Consider the following 17,937-nt stretch of genomic DNA (forward strand, 5'->3'; position numbering starts at 1 on the left):
ACACCTCTGGCACGATTATTCTCAACACTGGTGCCCCACAAGGTTGCGTCCTCAGCCCTCTACTCTACTCCCTAAGTACTCATTACTGCGTGGCCAGAGTCTGCTGTAACAAGTTTGCAAATGATACCACTGTAGTGGGGCGTATCTCAAATAACGATGAGTCGGAATACAGGAAGGAGATAGAGAACTTAGTGACATGGTGTCATGACAACAACCTTTCCCTCAATGTCAGCAAAACAAAAGAGCTGGTCATCGACTTCAGGAAGGGGGGCAGTGCACATGCACCTGTCTACATCAATGGAGCTGATGTCGAGAGAGTTGAGAGCTTCAAGTTCCTAGGAGTGATCACCACTAATAGCCTGTCCTGGTCCAACCACGTAGATGCCACAGCCGAGAAAGCTCACCAGAGTCTCTAATTCCTCAGGAGGCTGAAGAAATTTGGCATGCCCCCTTTGACACTCATCAATTTTTATTGATGCACCATAGAAAGCATCCTCTCTGGATGCATCACGGCTTGGTATGGCAACTGCTCTGCCCGGGACCGCAAGAAACTACAGAGAGTTGTGCTGGGCTGTGTCCACATCACAGAAACCAGCCTCCCCTCCATGAACTCCAGCTATACTTCTTGCTGCCTCAGTGAAGCAGCTAGCATGATCAAAGACCCCACACACCCAGGATATTCTCTCTTCCCCCCTCTCCCATCAGGCAGAAGATACAGGAGCCTGAGGGCACATACCACCAGATTCAAGGACAGCTTCTATCCCACTGCTATAAGACTATTGAACGGTTCCCTCAAACGATAAAATGGACTCTTGACCTCACAATCTACCTTATGACCTTGCAGCTTATTGTCTACCTGCACTGCACTTCCCCTGCAGCTGTGACACTTCACTCTGTATTCTGTTATGGTTTTACCCTGTCCTACCTCAATGAACTGTGTAATGAATTAATCTGTATGAATGGTATGCGAGACAAGTTTTTCACTGTACCTCGGTACATGTGACAATAATAAACCAATACCAATATTGAAAGTCCTGGATAGAGTGGATGTAGAGAGGATGTTTCCAGTTGTGGCAGAGTCTAGAACCAGAGAGCACAGCCTCAGAATAAAAGGACATGCCTTTAGAACAGAGATGAGGAGGAACTTCTTTAACCAGAGGGTGGTGAATCTGTGGAATTCATTGCCACAGACGGCTGTGGAGGCCCAGTCACTGGGTATATTTAAAGCGGAGGTTGATAGGTTCTTGATTAGTAAGGTTGTCAAAGATTACAGGAAGAAGGCAGGAGAATGGGGTTGAAAGGGAAAAATAAATGATCCATGATTGAATTGTGGAGCAGATTTGATAGAAGCAGAATTCAGCTATTTGACCTATGTCTTATGATCTAAATTTCTCATTGGTATTACAAATCTCCATAAAAAGTGCTCAATCCTTGTGAAGGTACTGCCCCACGGCTGCTCTTCAGTTTCTTTCCTTGTTTAAACAATCATGCTAAGTACGTGGAATGAGTGAGTGAATCTGGGCTGGATCCCTGACCACAGCCAAGCTTAGTTTAATTGAGACAAAATAAGTCTGGTCCAGCAAACCTGTACAGTTCACGGTCTAGAAAGCTTACATTGGCCTTAGAAGGAATACTGCTCAGATTTGTTGGTATGTATCCATAGCTTCAGGGGTTAGATAACAAACTGGGCTGCATTTCCTGGAATACAGAAGGTTTAGGGTGCTTTGGTTGGGCTTGTTAGGATTTTCTAAAGAACTGATCAATATTTTCTGTTGATCAATGAGTAAAGCACAATTGAAGATTGCTATTTTTTCCTCTAGTTAAGAATGCAAAGGGATATGGAGGCACAGATGGATGCAATTATATTGTGGCTAATGTATCTCAATGAATGGTGGAACAGAATAGAGAGCTTAAATGGCTGTCTCCTGTTCCTAGGTTCTACAATACTAGTGCTACTTTTATTGGGGTACTGGAGCATAATGGTTAATTTACTGGACCAACAGTATGATTCAGACACACAACTTTGAATCACAAAATGGCAGTGAAATTTATATTCAAGTACATATATAAATCTGGAACTAAAGATAGTCTAAGTAACAGCAACTGTGAAACTATAAGACTACTGTAAAATGCCATCTGATTGTCTTCCAGGGGGAAGAAATTTGCCACCCATAACCCAGCTGGTCTGTGTGACTCCACACCCACCAATATGGTTGACTCTTAACTGCCTCAGTTGGGGGCAATTTTGGATGGACTGTACTGAATGGCTCAATACCTTACTTAGTTGTATGTGCTCCCAAAAGAACAGTGAGATCAGGGATGGTCAATAATTGTGAGCATTGGAAATGATGTCAACATACCACGAACAAATAAAACCTCCCCACTCCCACCCCTGGAAGATTGTGGGAAATTTCATATCACCACCTCTTCATGTTTCAGCTGCAGCATGCATATTCCTTTGTAACCGATAAATGGGTTAAGTCACATCTCTTACCGCTGCCTCAGCTTCCTGCTTCTTCAGTGCTATTGTACTCGATGAACTTGCTCTCTGTTTCTCCAGTTCCCTAGCAGATAACACAGACACAAAGCAAAATGGCAAATTATCTCACTGCCATCCAAACACCATGTTGTTAAAGAAGAGGCTTCTCACCCTTAAAAAAAATAGACACTAGATAGAGAACAAGCTAATGGAGAATAATTTGTGGCTGGAACTCTATTGTGACGCCCATGCGAATTTATATGAATAGACCCAATAAATTCTCAGTGATGTTGCTGACAAGCAAATGTAGGTTTCCCTTTATCAATAAGACTGTTGCGAAATTTGGGAAGATGTCAGGAAACTTGCTCCACGAAGTCATTACATGGCCAGAGCCTGTAATTACACTGTATCTGTCAACATAACAAAATTAAAAAGGAAATGTAGCACAGAAATTTACAATGGCAAAGTTTGGCACAAAAGATTGACAAAATATTTTCTCTAATACAAATCAGGAAAACCAGAAACAAGGTTTGTGCTCAGGAATTCTGAATTTTATCTTTAAATAATATGTGGAAAATACAGACTGCAATTTATCTGGCTCTTTGGATTGCAGGTAGAATGACAGTTATTGAAGGGTTATTATTAGACTGGAGTCCAGTAGGGGGGTTTTAGAAGTTCAGGCTGTTTGGAAGCGAGTTGCAGACTGGTATCAAACTAAGAGCATCGGATATATTTTTAGAAATAGCAGACCAGGATCAATGTGGTTGAGAACAGCTTTCAACAGATTTATGTATCAAGTGGACGACTTGCAAAACTTATGTGATTGTTGGGTGCTGTTTTCATATTTAGCAACCATTGTAATACCAAGTGCAAAAAGATTTGCAGAACAACTACTTGCAGAATAATTTCTTATATCTGTATATTTTGTTCTGTATTTTCTCTCCTAAAGGCATTAACCATTGGAATAGTTCTGAAGAGACTGGTCATCAGCCAAAAATGTGCCTGGGGTGGCGGGGGATGTGAGAGTGTTCTGATTGGAATGGATCGGCACCACACTCAGCTGCACGCGCACCCGAATGAATAATTAGATCAACTACAATTGTCGGGCTAAAAGCAGGGAAAACTAAAGACGAAGAAACAAGACAGACTGGCACCTGCCAAAGATACACTCACTTTTCTTTTTGTGCTAAGAGGTAGGGTTTGATGATGAGTCGGTGCATGGCAAAATAAACAACCAGAGGTCCAACGGTAGCATAGAAAATGGCACTGGGCAGGAGTTGGTCTGTCAGATGAATAGGGAAGAAGTAAGTCTGGCTGGCTCGATTTAATCTGGAACGAAAGAAAATTAAAAACAAAACTCAAAGAAAAAATGAAATTCATGAATGCAAGTTATCTCACTGCTTAACCTGCAGTACGAGCTCTAGATAAGGCGCACATGTCCATTTCTCCAAAATACCAATTCAACAGCCAGAAGGCTGGGGTACTTGACATACATGCATGACACCAAGCAGAACATTACAGCAAATTCTTGATAATGCTAATCTCTGAATGGAATATAGCTAATTCTGTAAAAGTCCAGGAATTGAATCTGGGACCTTCTGATCTGTACAACTCTCTAGCACCCTGAGTAGTGTATTTACTATAAAGTTATGGAGGGATGGAGAAAAGCCAACAGCTTGCTCTTGATAAGGAGAACACACCCTGCCGCACACCAAGAAATGTTACCATGCCAGTCTCAAGCACAGTGTCATTTTACCCTGTACTGCTGGCCACAACACTTGGAGAAACACTGAGAAGACGCCAAGTGAATAACAATTTCCCAAGATTAAACATTAAGCTCTTCTGTAAATAACTCTGCTGTACTGTAATGAGGCAATTCAAGTTGCACTGAGAATTAGTTAGATCATGGCTACTCCATCTATCTGAAGTGGTCTCAAATTACTCAATACCTTTATATTGTAAAACACTGGGAGGAAATAATTGCAATAGTAAGATCTGTTAAATACCAGGTCTGGAAATAGACTATACTTTCTTTCTTGGCATTTATTCTTTCAAGGTACCTGCCTTCCTGTTTTTTCTGTACAATTAAACTGTGAAGGCAAGTAACGAGTCCACTCTCAGATCTCTGCTAAAACATTTCTGAAGGCATAATGAGGAAGAGCATTGGTGAAGCCAGCACATCTCACTTTCCCTGCTGGCACACTGCCCATTAGCTAGTTAGAGAATGGAAAAGGAGTTGAACCCACATCCTTTCACACAATAGCTCCGCAACTGCACAAGTCCAGGGAACAAATATCCTGAAATGGAAGAGAAACAAAGGACTGCAGATGCTGGAATCTAGATAAAAAATACTATGATACTGGAGGAACTCAGCAGGCCAGCCAGCATCCATGGAGAAAAGAAGGCAGTCAATGTTTCCAGTCAGGACCCTTTTCAGGACTAAATATAGGAAAAGGAGAAGCCTAATATATTAGAGGGAAAGGCAGAGCAGTGATAGGTGGACAGAAGAGGGGAGGGCAGGGTGGGCACATGGTGGTGATAGGTAGATGCAGGTAAGAGATAGTGATAAGCAAGTGCGGGGGAGGAGGGGAGAGCAGATCTACTGGGGGATGGGCCAAAGGTAAGGAGGGGGAGAAAAAGGGGATAGAGAAGAGAGAGAGGCTAGGAGAGGGAAGAAAAGAAGAATTGGTGGGGGGAACATTACTTAAAGTGGGAAACCTCAATGTTCATGCCGTTAGGCTGCAAGATTCCAAGACGGAAAATGAGGTGCTGTTCCTCCAGTTTGCGCTTGGAATTCTCCTGGCAGTGAAGTGGAAAACTTTCAACAAACCTTTCAAGTCAACAAACTGGCTTCTTAACTTAAAACAAAGCATGTTAATTTAAAGAATTTTTTAAAATACACATTAACAATGCATTTTCTTTTCAGTACATACTTAATTTTGAGAGACACTCCCTGAGGTATCCCAATGCTAACAGTTGCGCCTAAGACGCTGTGTCTGGATATCTTCCTCTCAGCGCCGTATTCGACCAAAGTGCCAAAGAATCCTGTCCTGCAGAGAGAACCACAACAGGCTCCGTGAAACATTGTTACTTCAGTGTAGGTTTCTTTCTTGGCTATGCATCTCTGAATTCTGGCATATAAAAATATTCTAGGTCTATTAGTTGATATTTTATTCACCCAAAAGTCTTGATTAGATTCCTGTCTGTAGCCATGACTCTGTTAATCTACATACAAGCTACATGAATCCTTGTCTTTAATATCTGTTCCCAGAAATATTTGACCAAAGGCATATCCTTTTATTATGATAGGCATATCATTTAATTATCATTCCCATTTACTTATGCCATGTATCTGCATTTTATGTTATTACAGTTGTGTACTAGTATGCTTTGTTGCTTGTACAGTGAAAGTTGCAACCCATATATAAAAACGACAAAAATAATCTTACTTGATTGTCCCCTTCACCCTAGTTTGATCTTCATCCTGGAACTTGTATTGATAGCTCAATAACATAAAAGAATGAGGAATTCCAAGCTGCAAAACAAAATATATATGTTTTTGTTAAACTTGAAGACTTTTAATAATGAGGTAGAAAATGGTGGTAAACTTGGTTAGGCAGTCATTTCACCTCCTGGAATATTGGTTCAAACCCAAGCCACACTGATGGAATAAAAGTCCATTCTTTGTGCAAGATTTAAATATCCAAAGTAAAATGGGTTTGAAAGCAACCTACAAAACAAAATCACCTCTTATTGGACAAGTTGACAATTTCAGTCTGTCAAAATTGAGTGTTGCTGGAATTAGAAAAATGTGACATTGACACTGCAGTTACTGTTGTGATGTTGGAATAGTAGCTTTACTCTATATTGGTATTGGTTTATTATTGTCACTTACACTGAGGTACAGTGAAAAACTTGACCTGTACGATCGGTATGCAAGACAATTCATTGCACAGTGTAGTTACATTGAGTTAGTACAGAATGCATTGATGTAGTACAGGTAAAAACAATAACAGTACAGAGTAGTGTCACAGCTACAGAGAAAGTGCAGTGCAATAAGGTGCAAGGTCACAACAAGGTAGATCGTGAAGTTATAGTCCATCTCATTGTATAAGGGAACCGTTCAATAGTCTTATCACAGTGGGGTAGAAGCTGTCCTTAAGTCTGATGGTACGTGCCCTCAAGTCTGATGGTACGTGCACTCAGGCTCCTGTATCTTCTACCTGATGGAAGAGGAGAAAAGAGAAATGACCTGGGTGGGTGGGGTCTTTGATTATGCTGGCTGCTTCGCCAAGACAACGAGAGGTAAAGACAGAGTCCAAGGAGGGGAGGCTGGTGTCTGTGATGCACTGGGCTGTGTCCTCAACTCTCTGCAGTTTCTTGCGGTCCCGGGCAGAGCAGTTGCCGTACCAAGCCGTGATACATCCAGATAGGATGCATTCTATGGTGCATCGGTAAAAGTTGGTGAGAGTCAAAGGGGACAAACCAAATTTCTTTAGCCTCCTGAGGAAGCAGAGGCACTGGTGAGCTTTCTTGGCCGTGGCATCTACGTGATTTGACCAGGACAGGCTGTTGGTGATGTTCACTCCCAGGAACTTGAAGCTCTCAACCTCAGCACCATTGATGTAGACAGGTGCATATACCTCATTTGCAACTACCTTTGGAATGACACCAGATGATGGAGAGGGGAAAGAGCTCTACACCTCAGTATTAATTCATAATTATCATAAAATAGTCACAAGTAGCAGAGAGGGACAGGAGTGGGAAAAGGATTAGGAACCAAAGTGAACAATAGTAGAATGTTTCTGATATGATATATACAATTCTTTTATGATCTCATTATATTTCAAAAATGTATAAATTCCACCTTACCTGTAATGCTATTGTTATGTGGCTGGTTTTGGTGTCCCGCACTATACTTGTATTCATGGCAGACTGCGTGCCCCAGCGCCACTGTAGGTAACCCATCGTATTCTTATCTAGATTTCGTGCTAGAACAGTCGTCAGCCCAGGTCGGATTCCACGAGATGAAAACTGTAATGCGCAGTGAGTGGTGATAAAACTGTGTGGGACCATGGAAAATGAAGAGAACATTTGAAGGCAAAGACAATTTTGTGTTTAAATAACATTCTCATCTTTTTTGACTTTCCTACTCCTTTAAGTTATTAACCATTCATCAGGTGTGATCAACACCAATTAACACTAATCAGCCAAACCCAACTAGAAAATCTGCCAGTCTGGCACCAGCAAAGTCCCGAGCGTACCAGATTGTCGGAGTGTTACTGTACTGATTTCATTCACTGATTAAGGATTCTTTCAGTTTAATTTTAAATTTATCCCACTGAGTACTAGCCCTATTCTCTTCTGCTGTGGTTTTGGACAAAGTTAAAAATAGTGACCTAGTCCCTTCAGAATCCTAAAGGCAATGATCATTTGCCTCTCAAACCTCTCTACTGGAGTGATGATCATGAAAACATAAGGAGTAAACCATTGATTCATTTGAGCCTTTTCTCCTTTCATTAAGTTCGTGGCTGATCTTCAACCTAAACTCGATCTTCCCTCATCATCCTCATATCCCTCGATTTCCTTAATATACAAAATCTGCTGATCTGCCTTGAACATATTTGAGACACAGGATTAGTCTTGATCACATTGAATGGCAGAGCAGGTTCAAAGGACAAAGGGCCTCTTAGCTGACTCATGCTTCTATTTCTTATGTTCTAACAGTTAAGCAATATCATCACTTTGGGGTGGAGAATTCCAAACTTACACATTCCTTTGAACAAAGATATTTCTCACCTCAGTCCTAATGGACAACACATTGTATTGAGACTATGACCCTGACATCTAGATTTCCCAGCCAGGGGAAATATCCTCCTGGCTTCTACCCTTAGGAATTTCACACTTTTTGATGAGATAATATCTCATTCCTCTAAACTGTGAAATAAAAGTCTATTTCACTCAATTCCTCCTCAAAAGGTCAATTATCCAGTATCAGGAATCAATCAAGCTAACCCAAAGTGCATGTGCTCTCAGGTAACTATATCCTTCCATAGTTAAGTAGACCAAAACCATACACAGTATTTCAGGAATGGTCTCATCAAGACCCTTAATTGAAGTAAAACTTCTACACCTTTTTGATTTTAATCCTTTATAGTACAGACTAACATACTATTTGCTTGCTTCCCAGGTAGTTACTGTAGCTGCATGTTAACATCGTGACTTGTGAACAAGGACTCTCAAGCCGCTCTGAAAATTAACATTTCTTAATATCACCATTAAAATAATTCTGCTAGTCCTATCAATGAGATGATCACACTACTCCACATCATGTTCCAAGTGCCAAAGTCTCATCCACTAACGTAACATGTCTATAATCCTTCGTGTACACTCTGCATCATTCTTATAGCTTATCTGCCCATCTAGTTCTGCAGCTTTGATAAACTTGGATACATTACACCAAGTCCCCAAGTTATTAATTTAAGATTGTAAATAGCAAGGACCAAGCTCTAATCCTTGCAATAATCAACTAGTTAAGGTATAAAAACCTGAAAATAACTCGTGCATTTGTATTCTTTTCTTCTCTGTTAACAACTCCTCGGTCCATGCCAATCCACTATTCTAAAATCTAAGAATATTCTAAATTCAAACTAATGCATCCACCATCTCTACAGCAACCTCCTAAAATGCTAGTTTGTGAGCTATATACCAGTGTATTTGGCACATAGACAGTTCTTTAATGGCCATTGTATCCCACTGAACCCCAGGAAGGATACAATAGTCTTGGAAAGGTGAATCACCAATTCTCCATTATTATTTTGAGGCTTAAAAGGGATAAATTATGAAAGAATAAGTTGGATAAATCCAGCTTGAATTCACCTTGAGTTCAGGAAATTGAAGGTTGATTCAGATATTTAGAACAATTAAATGATTTGATAAGAGTAGACACTGAGAAACTGGTTTCTCTTGTTGGGAACAAATAGAACGGTACAGCACAGGAACAGGTGCTTTGGCATGCAATGTCTGTGCCAACCACGATGCCAATGCAAACTGCACATCTGCCTACACATAGAACACTACAGCACAGAAAACAGGCCATTTGGCCCTTCTAGTCTGTGCCAAAACTTTATTCCGCTAGTCCCATTGATCTGCACCTAGTCCATAACCCTCCAGACCTCTCCCATCCATGTATCTATCCAATTTATTCTTAAAAGTTAAGAGTGAGCCCGCATTTACCATGTCAGATGGCAGCTCGTTCCACACTCCCACCACTCTGAGTGAAGAAGATCCCCCTAATGTTCCCCCTAAATCTTTCCCCTTTCACCCTAAAGCCATGTCCTCTCGTACGTATCTCTCCTAATCTAGGTGGAAAGAACCTAGTCACATTTACTCTGTCTACACCCCTCATAATTTTGTAAACCTCTATCAAATCTCCCCTCATTCTTCTGTGCTCCAGGGAATAAAGTCCTAACCTGTTCAATCTTTCCCTGTAACTCGACTCCTGAAGACCCAGCAACATTCTAGTAAATCTTCTCTGCACTCTTTCAATCTTACTGATATCCTTCCTATAGTTAGGTGACCAGAACTGCACACAATACTCCAAATTTAGCCTCACCAATGTCTTATACAACCTCACCATAACATCCCAACTCCTATACTCAATACTTTGATTTATGAATGCCAGGATGCCAAAAGCCTTCTTTACAACCCTGTCTACCTGTGACACCACTTTCAGAGAATTATGTGTCTGAACTCCCAGATCCCTTTGTTCCTCTGCACTCCTCAGTGCCCTACCATTTACTGTGTATATCCTACCTTGACTTGTCCTTCCAAAATGCAACACCTCACACTTGTCTGCATTAAATTCCATCCGCCATTTTCTAGACCACTTTTCCAGTTGGCCCAGATCCCTCTGCAAGCTTTGAAAGTCTTCCTTGCTGTCCACAACGCCTCCAATCTTAATCTCCATCAGCAAACTTGCTGATCCAATTTACCACATTATCATCATCATTACACATGTTCTATATCCCTCCATTCCCTACCTGTTCATGTCTCTGTCTAAATACTTCTTAAACATTGCTATTGTACCTACCTCCACTACTTCCCCTTAGCATTCTAGGTACCCACCACTCTCCGAGTAAAAAAAATTTGCCTCACACAACTTCTTTAAACTTTAACCTTGCAAAGATGTTATCCTCTTCCCCCACTACTTGCAGGGATGCCATCCCTTTCTCCCAATTCCTCCGCCTCATCTGTTCCCATGATGAGGCTTTCCGTTCCAGGACATTTGAGATGTCCTCCTTTTTCAGTACATGGAGTTTCCCTTCCACCACCATCAATGCTGCCCTCACCCACATCTCGCACGTCTGCCCTCACCCTATCCCCCCCAACATAACAGGGATAGGACAATGCTTCACCTGTGAATCTGAGGGTATCACTTATTGCATCCAGTGCTCCCGGTACAGCCTCCTCTACATCATCGAGACCCGATGCAGGTTGGGGGACCGTTTCAGGATCTCCCAGTGGCCAGCTACTTCAATTCTACATCCCACTCCCATACTGACATGTCTATCCATGGCCTCATCTACTGCCACATTGAGGCCAGGTGCAGGTTGAAGGAACAACACCTCATATTCGGCCTTGGTAGTCTCCAACCTGGCAGCCTCAACATCAATTTCTCTAACTTTCAATAACCCTCCCCTCTCCCCCCTTTCTTTGTCTACCCTCATTCCTGTGGCCCCCCCCCTTCTCTTTCCCCGCCCTCATGATCTGCCCATCTATTCCCTGCCTCCTTCCCTTTACTCCATGGTCCACTGCCCTCTCCTACCAGATTCCTCCTTCTTCAGCCATTTGCCTCTTCTACCTATCACCTCTCAGCTTCTTGCATCTATACCCTCCCGCACCCACCTACCTTCTCCCTCTCAGCTGGACTCACCTATCACCTGCCAGCCTGTGCTCCTCTCTCTCCCCCGACCTTCTTATTTGGCTTCTGCCCTCTTCCTTTCCAGTCCTGATGAAGTGTCTCAATACAAAACGTCGACTGTTTATTTCCCTCCATAGATGCTGCCTGACCTGTTGAGTTCCTTCAGCACATTTTGTGTGTGTTTCTTTAAACATCCCCCCCTCACCTCAAGCCTATGCCTGCTAGTATTTGACACTTCACATTTGACTGGATTAAACTCCATCTGCCATTTCTCTGCCCATATTTCCAACTGGTCAATATCCTGCTGAATCCTTTGACAACCTTCCTCACTATCCACAGCTCCACCAATTTTTTTATCATCTGCAAGCTTACTAATCACATCCAGAACAACAGGGCATATATCTTAGCAATATCAGAAAGCATCTTTTCACACAAAGAATAATGGAAATCTAAAACACACTGCTGTCAAAAGACAGCTGGCCATTTTCATTTCTAATAACTGTGGAACAAAATAGCAATGACAACACCATCATGGCTCCTTGATATATAACCATGTGTCCTGTTCACATCACTTACCTTTGTGATGTGAGGTTTCGAAATATTTTCATCCCAAGTAAAGGTCCTTGAACATCTCCAGCTCCAAATTCCAACTATTGAACACAAAATGCAGGCATCTGAGATATAATGGAACATTATAGACCCTGCACTAATTTATGTGACCGCTTCAAAGTTCAATCACTCTTAGTATGAACATTCATTGTCAGTTAGCGACACTCATGATTTGGATGATGGAATAAATGGTTGTGTGGCTAAGTTTGCGGATGACACCAAGATAAGTGGAGGAGTAGGGAGCATAGAGGAAATAGAAAGGATGCAGAGGGACCTGGACAGTTTAGGAGAATGGGCAAGGAAATGGCAGATGAGATTCAATGTTGAGAAATGTGCAGTTGTACACTTTGGAAGCAGAAATAAGCGGGTAGATTATTATCTAGAAGGAGAGAAGATTGAAAGTACGGTAGTACAAAGGGACTTGGGGGTACTCGTACAAGATACCTTAAAAGTTAACCACCAGGTTGGATCGGTGGTTAAGAAAGCGAATGCTATGTTGGCATTCATCTTGAGAGGTATAGTGTATAAAAGTAAGGAAGTGTTGATGAGGCTCTACGGGGCACTAGTGAGGCCTCATTTGGAATACTGTGCGCAGTTTTGGGCCCCACATCTTAGGAAGGATATGCTGACGTTGGAGAGGGTTCAGAGGAGATTTACGAGAATGATTCTGGGAATGAAAGGGCTTACATATGATGAGCGTTTGTCGGCTCTTGGACTGTACTCACTGGAGTACAGAAGGATGAGAGGGGACCTCGTAGCGACATTTAAAATGTTGACAGGAAAGGATAGAGTAGATGTGGCTAGGCTGTTTCCCTTGGTGGGCGAGTCCAGGACCAGAGGGCACAATCTTAGAATTAGAGGGTACAGTTTCAAGACAGAGATGAGGAGAAATTTCTTTACCCAGAGGGTGGTGAAATTGTGGAACTCCTTGCCACGCACAGCAGTGGAGGCCAGATCAGTGGAGGTGTTCAAGGAGGAGATAGACAGATATCTAAATAGTCAGGGTATCAAGGGATATGGGGATAAGGCTGGAAAATGGGATTAGAATAGTTTTTTTTTCCCACCCCATTTCTTTTTCCCTTTTCCTTGGAGCAGACTCGATGGGCCGAATGGCCTGCTTCTGCTCCCTTGTCTTGTGATCTTGCCTCTAAGTTCGCAGTTATGGGTTCGCATTCAACTTCAAGACTTGAATATACAAGCTCAATTGAAGGATGATGTGTTAAATGTTCTGCTGATTTAGACAAACATAGACAATCCTAGGGTGTTATGTGAGGGCAACCAGGGAGTCCTCCTGAACAATGAAAGTCCTTCAAAGTGAAAAGCTTCACTGCTCATTCATCTCATTTTTTGTTTGTAGTATGAAACAAATGGCTGCCGTGCTGAGTTGCACTCCTTCCCCTCCCCACCCAAGAATTTCATTACTCTGATGCAGAACTTTCATCCACACAGCTATCAGCTGAGTGTTGGAAAGCACAAATTTCTACCCATAAATGTCGGCAGCTACAGAACACTTGGAGAATATTGCACAGCAATCAAAAAGTCAAAAAAATGTACTGGTTAGATAAGTATAATGGTTACAAAGAATTACATTGAAAACAGTACACTGTTGTGGGCATTGGTAGTGTTAGAATCACTAGTGACCTGAAAGTGACACAACCAAACTACCAATTAAGGGTCACAAAAAAAGCTCGAGCAAGGCAAGTATTTTCACTTATGAGAATGGAATTTTGAAGCATGTCACTTACATGTGAACTGCCAAGTTCCCTCAGTATAACCCAAGCAACCTTCCACAACCTCTCAGTATTTAATGCTTTTCAATAAAAGTTAGAAGTTTACGGTGCCACCAAATAAATTTTCTTCCAATGGAACAAACACTTCCCCATTAGCATGGTAGATGGATTAAACTTTTCAAATTGACTAACACTTTTCTAATTTTCTATTTGCGTGATGGAATGAACTAAGGAGCAATCACTTGCAACTATCCATCCAATGAACCTTTTCTGCATTCAAGCATAACCCAAGTTCAAAGTCAACACTTTTCTGAAAAATAATTGAAAAGAAATTCCACTAATGGCAAGTTACTATATTTTATTGCAAAATGTCAAGATTCAGTCCTTACCTCACCCCACCCTTTTGCAGAAGTTACCCGCCTTAAGGCAACATTGATCGAACCACCACCATTGCCATTCTGGGTTGAGAGGCTCCCAGCCAAAACAGCTGTGTCCGTCGTGGTCAATGGAGCCTTGGTGAAAAACATCAGGTAAAATTAGAATATTTTTTACCTCCTTTTCTATTCTATTTGTCCCTTCTGAAGATGCCAACCCATAGTAGGATCCAAGCTTCCAGATCCTTGTGTACTTTTTTCAAGTGGGAATTTGTTAGATACAATGCCATTCACAATCAAATGGAAAATTACAGGTAGCGATGAGTAGGAGGAATGGCAGCAACTATGTTGTCCTCCCAAATGCAAAGTTAATTATGGTGCCTCCCCAGAACCCAGTCCAAATGAAAAGCCAATTCACCAGAGACCAGAGTACAATCTTAGTATGCATTTCAGTGCCAAAACAGTTCCTGCATCTACTAACCAGTATAGAATCCACATCTCTAACTCCATAAAAGAGCTTGATGTATGCAAACATTGGAAAGAAATAATGACAACTTTAAATAATTCAGAATTATACCAAAAGTATTGTCCAATGCAGAAAACAACCAGATTTCTAATGCACAAAATCAATAGTATGCCCTAGGGAGGAGACAGGTGAATTGCCCAAGAAAGGATATTTGAAGATCTTAGCATACCATTGAATCATTGTACAATGGCTACAATCCTCTGGGCAACTACAGTTCATCCAACACCCCAGCCAAGATTGATTTATTTGGCATATACAAGTTGGACCTGGAACTTTCATGGCCTGTGAGGTTCAGTACTGCATCAGGAGTTTAATTACTGAATTATCATAGCTTGGTTCTTAAAAACCAGTCAGGATCTGGTAGTGTCACCAATCTCAAATATTTTCCGGAGAATTTTGAATGTCGGCAGGAGGACCTGCAACAAGGAGATCTCCCTGCTGGCTGTGGATCTCCATATTCATGTTGCCACAATGAACTACCAAGATAGTGTTATCATCAAGTTTCAAAACAATTTTTTTGTCACAAATATTCATAACAAATCTTGAAACAATATTCTCAAAACATATACTAATACAAGGAGGATCCATGATATGAGGGATACCTGTCCCTTCTATTGCTTCGTACCTCAATGGATTGCGATATGTGCATTTTATTTATCTCTATCTGAGGAAATCCACTGCCTGGTTGTTCAAACTCTTCATCATAGCGGTCAAACAGATCTGTGGCATCAACACCAACACTTATTGTACCCTGCAAGAAAATTAAACAACTTACTCCCTTTTTGTTAAGAATCAGAATTTTCAAGTGACAGTGCTCCAACACCACCAATGATGAGTGCAGCTCCTTAAGCTAATCAAAAGTACTATGGGCTTAAATTTACATCTATACTAGCCCTTCACTTGTGATATACAATAAGGAATCAAGACAAAGCCTGAAAGAAAAGGCAGGGCGAGAGGAAAGATGATAATTGGACGAGAGAGCACAACAGTAATTCAGTCCAGTTATCAAGCCCCGCATCACGTCCTAATTTAAAATGTTACTATTACAAACTTCTTTACGCACATTTATAAAGGAAAGTAAAGTGAACTTGACATATTGGCACATAGAAAAGCAATACACTTCAGCTGAACTTTAAAGGCCAAAGGCTTGTTTGGTCATAAAATGGTGACAATGGCAACAACCACTGGGATTGTGATTGATACCATGTTAGGAATAAGACTGAACTTTCATAAAACTCCAAAGCAACAGACAAGGCTTAAACGACAAAACCAGGCAAACTTCAATCACACATCTTGATCAGAAACTACAATAAAATGTTTTGTAACTCAAGCAATCAGTTCACTCAGTTTCACTCATGTTCACTGATTTTCCCATTCCCCTCCTGCAGAGCTCATCCCTTTAGAATTTACTACTTCAAAAAGTCAAATAATGCCCTGTCATTAAGGATACTCCAAGCCAAGCCTGTTAGATATTCAACTCCAAAGGAATCAAAGATTGAAGGATCAGATGACTGTTTGGGCATCAAGTTAAAACATGACCTGCATCCAACCTGACCATAGCCAATCCAAAACTGAATCAAGGCAGAGGTCTTATAATTTTATCCATATCCAACACCTGACACATTTGCAGAGAGGAAGGTACATTGAGAGACACAGAAAGAACGAGAGAGAGAGAGAACTGGAGGAGCCTTCAGAAAGGGAAAACTTATTTTGCCATCATCCTGTCTTTACATACCTTGGGGTTTGTTCTTTGCTGCAGTCGCCTCTCTTCTCGTTCTCGCTGCAGTCTCTCAAACTCTTCTCGTATTTCAGCTGCTGCTTTCTTCCTTTCTACTACCTGTAGTGATAACATAAGACATCAATTCACAAATAAACTACTTTAACTAGTTACAGCTACTTGCATTAAACAAGGATTAATTTTCAATTTTCTTTAATTTCTTAGTGAGGAAAAGACCAGCCTGTATTCCAATCCGCTTCCACACAAAATCAGTAATCAGCACTCCCTGGTTGAGGCAGTGAGCAAGTATCTCAGCCAGCCAAGAAAGGTTTCAAAATTCTGCACTCTTGTGGCTGATCTCAGCTGGGTTGGGAGGGCTGATTTACAAGAGGACAAGAGCAGAAATGCCTCGATAATACCATCCTAACTTGAGGATATATATCATCATTCCTCCACTGTTTCTCATTCACTTTCCTGAAATTCCCAAACCAATACCATCGTGCGGCACCAACAGCACAAAGACAACAGCAGTTGAATGAGTTGGGCCACCACAAGCTTCACAGGACATTTAAAGGTTAGCCGTATCCCACAAGAATATTTTTAAAAGGGCAGTGTCCTGTTCCAGATAGGTTTCCAGTTACAGAGTTGCAAATAGATCATGAGGTAGTAAACATAAGAACAGGTGAAAGGCAGGGCTGAGAAATCCAACAATTAGATATGAAGTCAATAGATGACAGCTTATGCAAAGCCTGTTGTTCAATTCACCTGCACAAGAATCAGAGATCAAGGAACACGTCTTCTGCAGATTCAATCCAATATTTTCCAAATCAAGAAAGAACATTGAAAGATCTTTATTTATTACCCTAGTTTTGACCCCTTAAATGGAAGGATGCCCGATGACTTACAGGATAGAACATACAAATGAAAACAATCCTGAGCTTCTGGACACCAACATAATCTTGTACACAAGTTTCAATTACTCAGCTCACGATCGACCTTCAAACATTTGCACCATGCATTTGAAAACAAATGATATTGACATCCAAAAAGAAAAAGGATTATTATTAACCACATGCTGGTTTAGGAAAAGTCTGGGATGTGGGCTCACACCGACTTGGACCTAGATTAAAATTACCCATACCACTTTCATGCATCCTTAAAAACCAGTACAGAAAGCTACTGTAACTTTAGTCTAGTTCAACGAGAAGCACTGGCATTGGAATGTTGCCTTACCTCCCATCCTTCCATTTCCAGGCCCTTTTTACCATAGATGTCATAGATGGCTCGGCTCTGGGGATCACTAAGTACTGCCAAGAGAAATAGAGGGGAAAAAAAAACAAGCATTCAGATAAAAAATTATCTTTAAGAACTAGGAAAGACATGATGTATGAGACACAGGATGCTCTGATCTGCACACGGAGTTGCAGTCTAAATAGTGGCATGACTGAAGAGGAGAGAGAGTGAGAGAGTGAGAAAGACAGCAAGAAAGATAGGAACAGGCCAGAAAGAAAAATAGTAAATGTGAAAAAATAGGATTTTGGAATTTTATCACAGTTCAGTAAACAGGAGACTTAAGAAC

General features: G+C 41.3%; 1 protein-coding gene across 4 annotated transcripts in view; it reads right to left on the minus strand.

The window, feature by feature from the left end:
* Positions 1-17,937, minus strand: part of LOC127583395 (dnaJ homolog subfamily C member 11) — a 40,745-nt gene that overhangs the window by 12,781 nt on the left and 10,027 nt on the right. For all 4 annotated transcript variants that reach the window (XM_052039340.1, XM_052039342.1, XM_052039343.1 and 1 more), the window contains exons 3-12: positions 17,592-17,665; positions 16,377-16,478; positions 15,267-15,392; positions 14,131-14,253; positions 11,979-12,052; positions 7,352-7,541; positions 5,929-6,014; positions 5,413-5,529; positions 3,653-3,808; positions 2,495-2,564 (exon numbers count right to left, since the gene is read on the minus strand). In XM_052039340.1, coding sequence (XP_051895300.1) covers positions 2,495-2,564; positions 3,653-3,808; positions 5,413-5,529; positions 5,929-6,014; positions 7,352-7,541; positions 11,979-12,052; positions 14,131-14,253; positions 15,267-15,392; positions 16,377-16,478; positions 17,592-17,665 — 1,118 coding nt within the window. The remainder of the gene's footprint in view (positions 1-2,494; positions 2,565-3,652; positions 3,809-5,412; positions 5,530-5,928; positions 6,015-7,351; positions 7,542-11,978; positions 12,053-14,130; positions 14,254-15,266; positions 15,393-16,376; positions 16,479-17,591; positions 17,666-17,937) is intronic.

This window comes from Pristis pectinata, chromosome 26, assembly GCF_009764475.1.
Source record: "Pristis pectinata isolate sPriPec2 chromosome 26, sPriPec2.1.pri, whole genome shotgun sequence".
Taxonomy (NCBI): Eukaryota; Metazoa; Chordata; class Chondrichthyes; order Rhinopristiformes; family Pristidae; genus Pristis; species Pristis pectinata.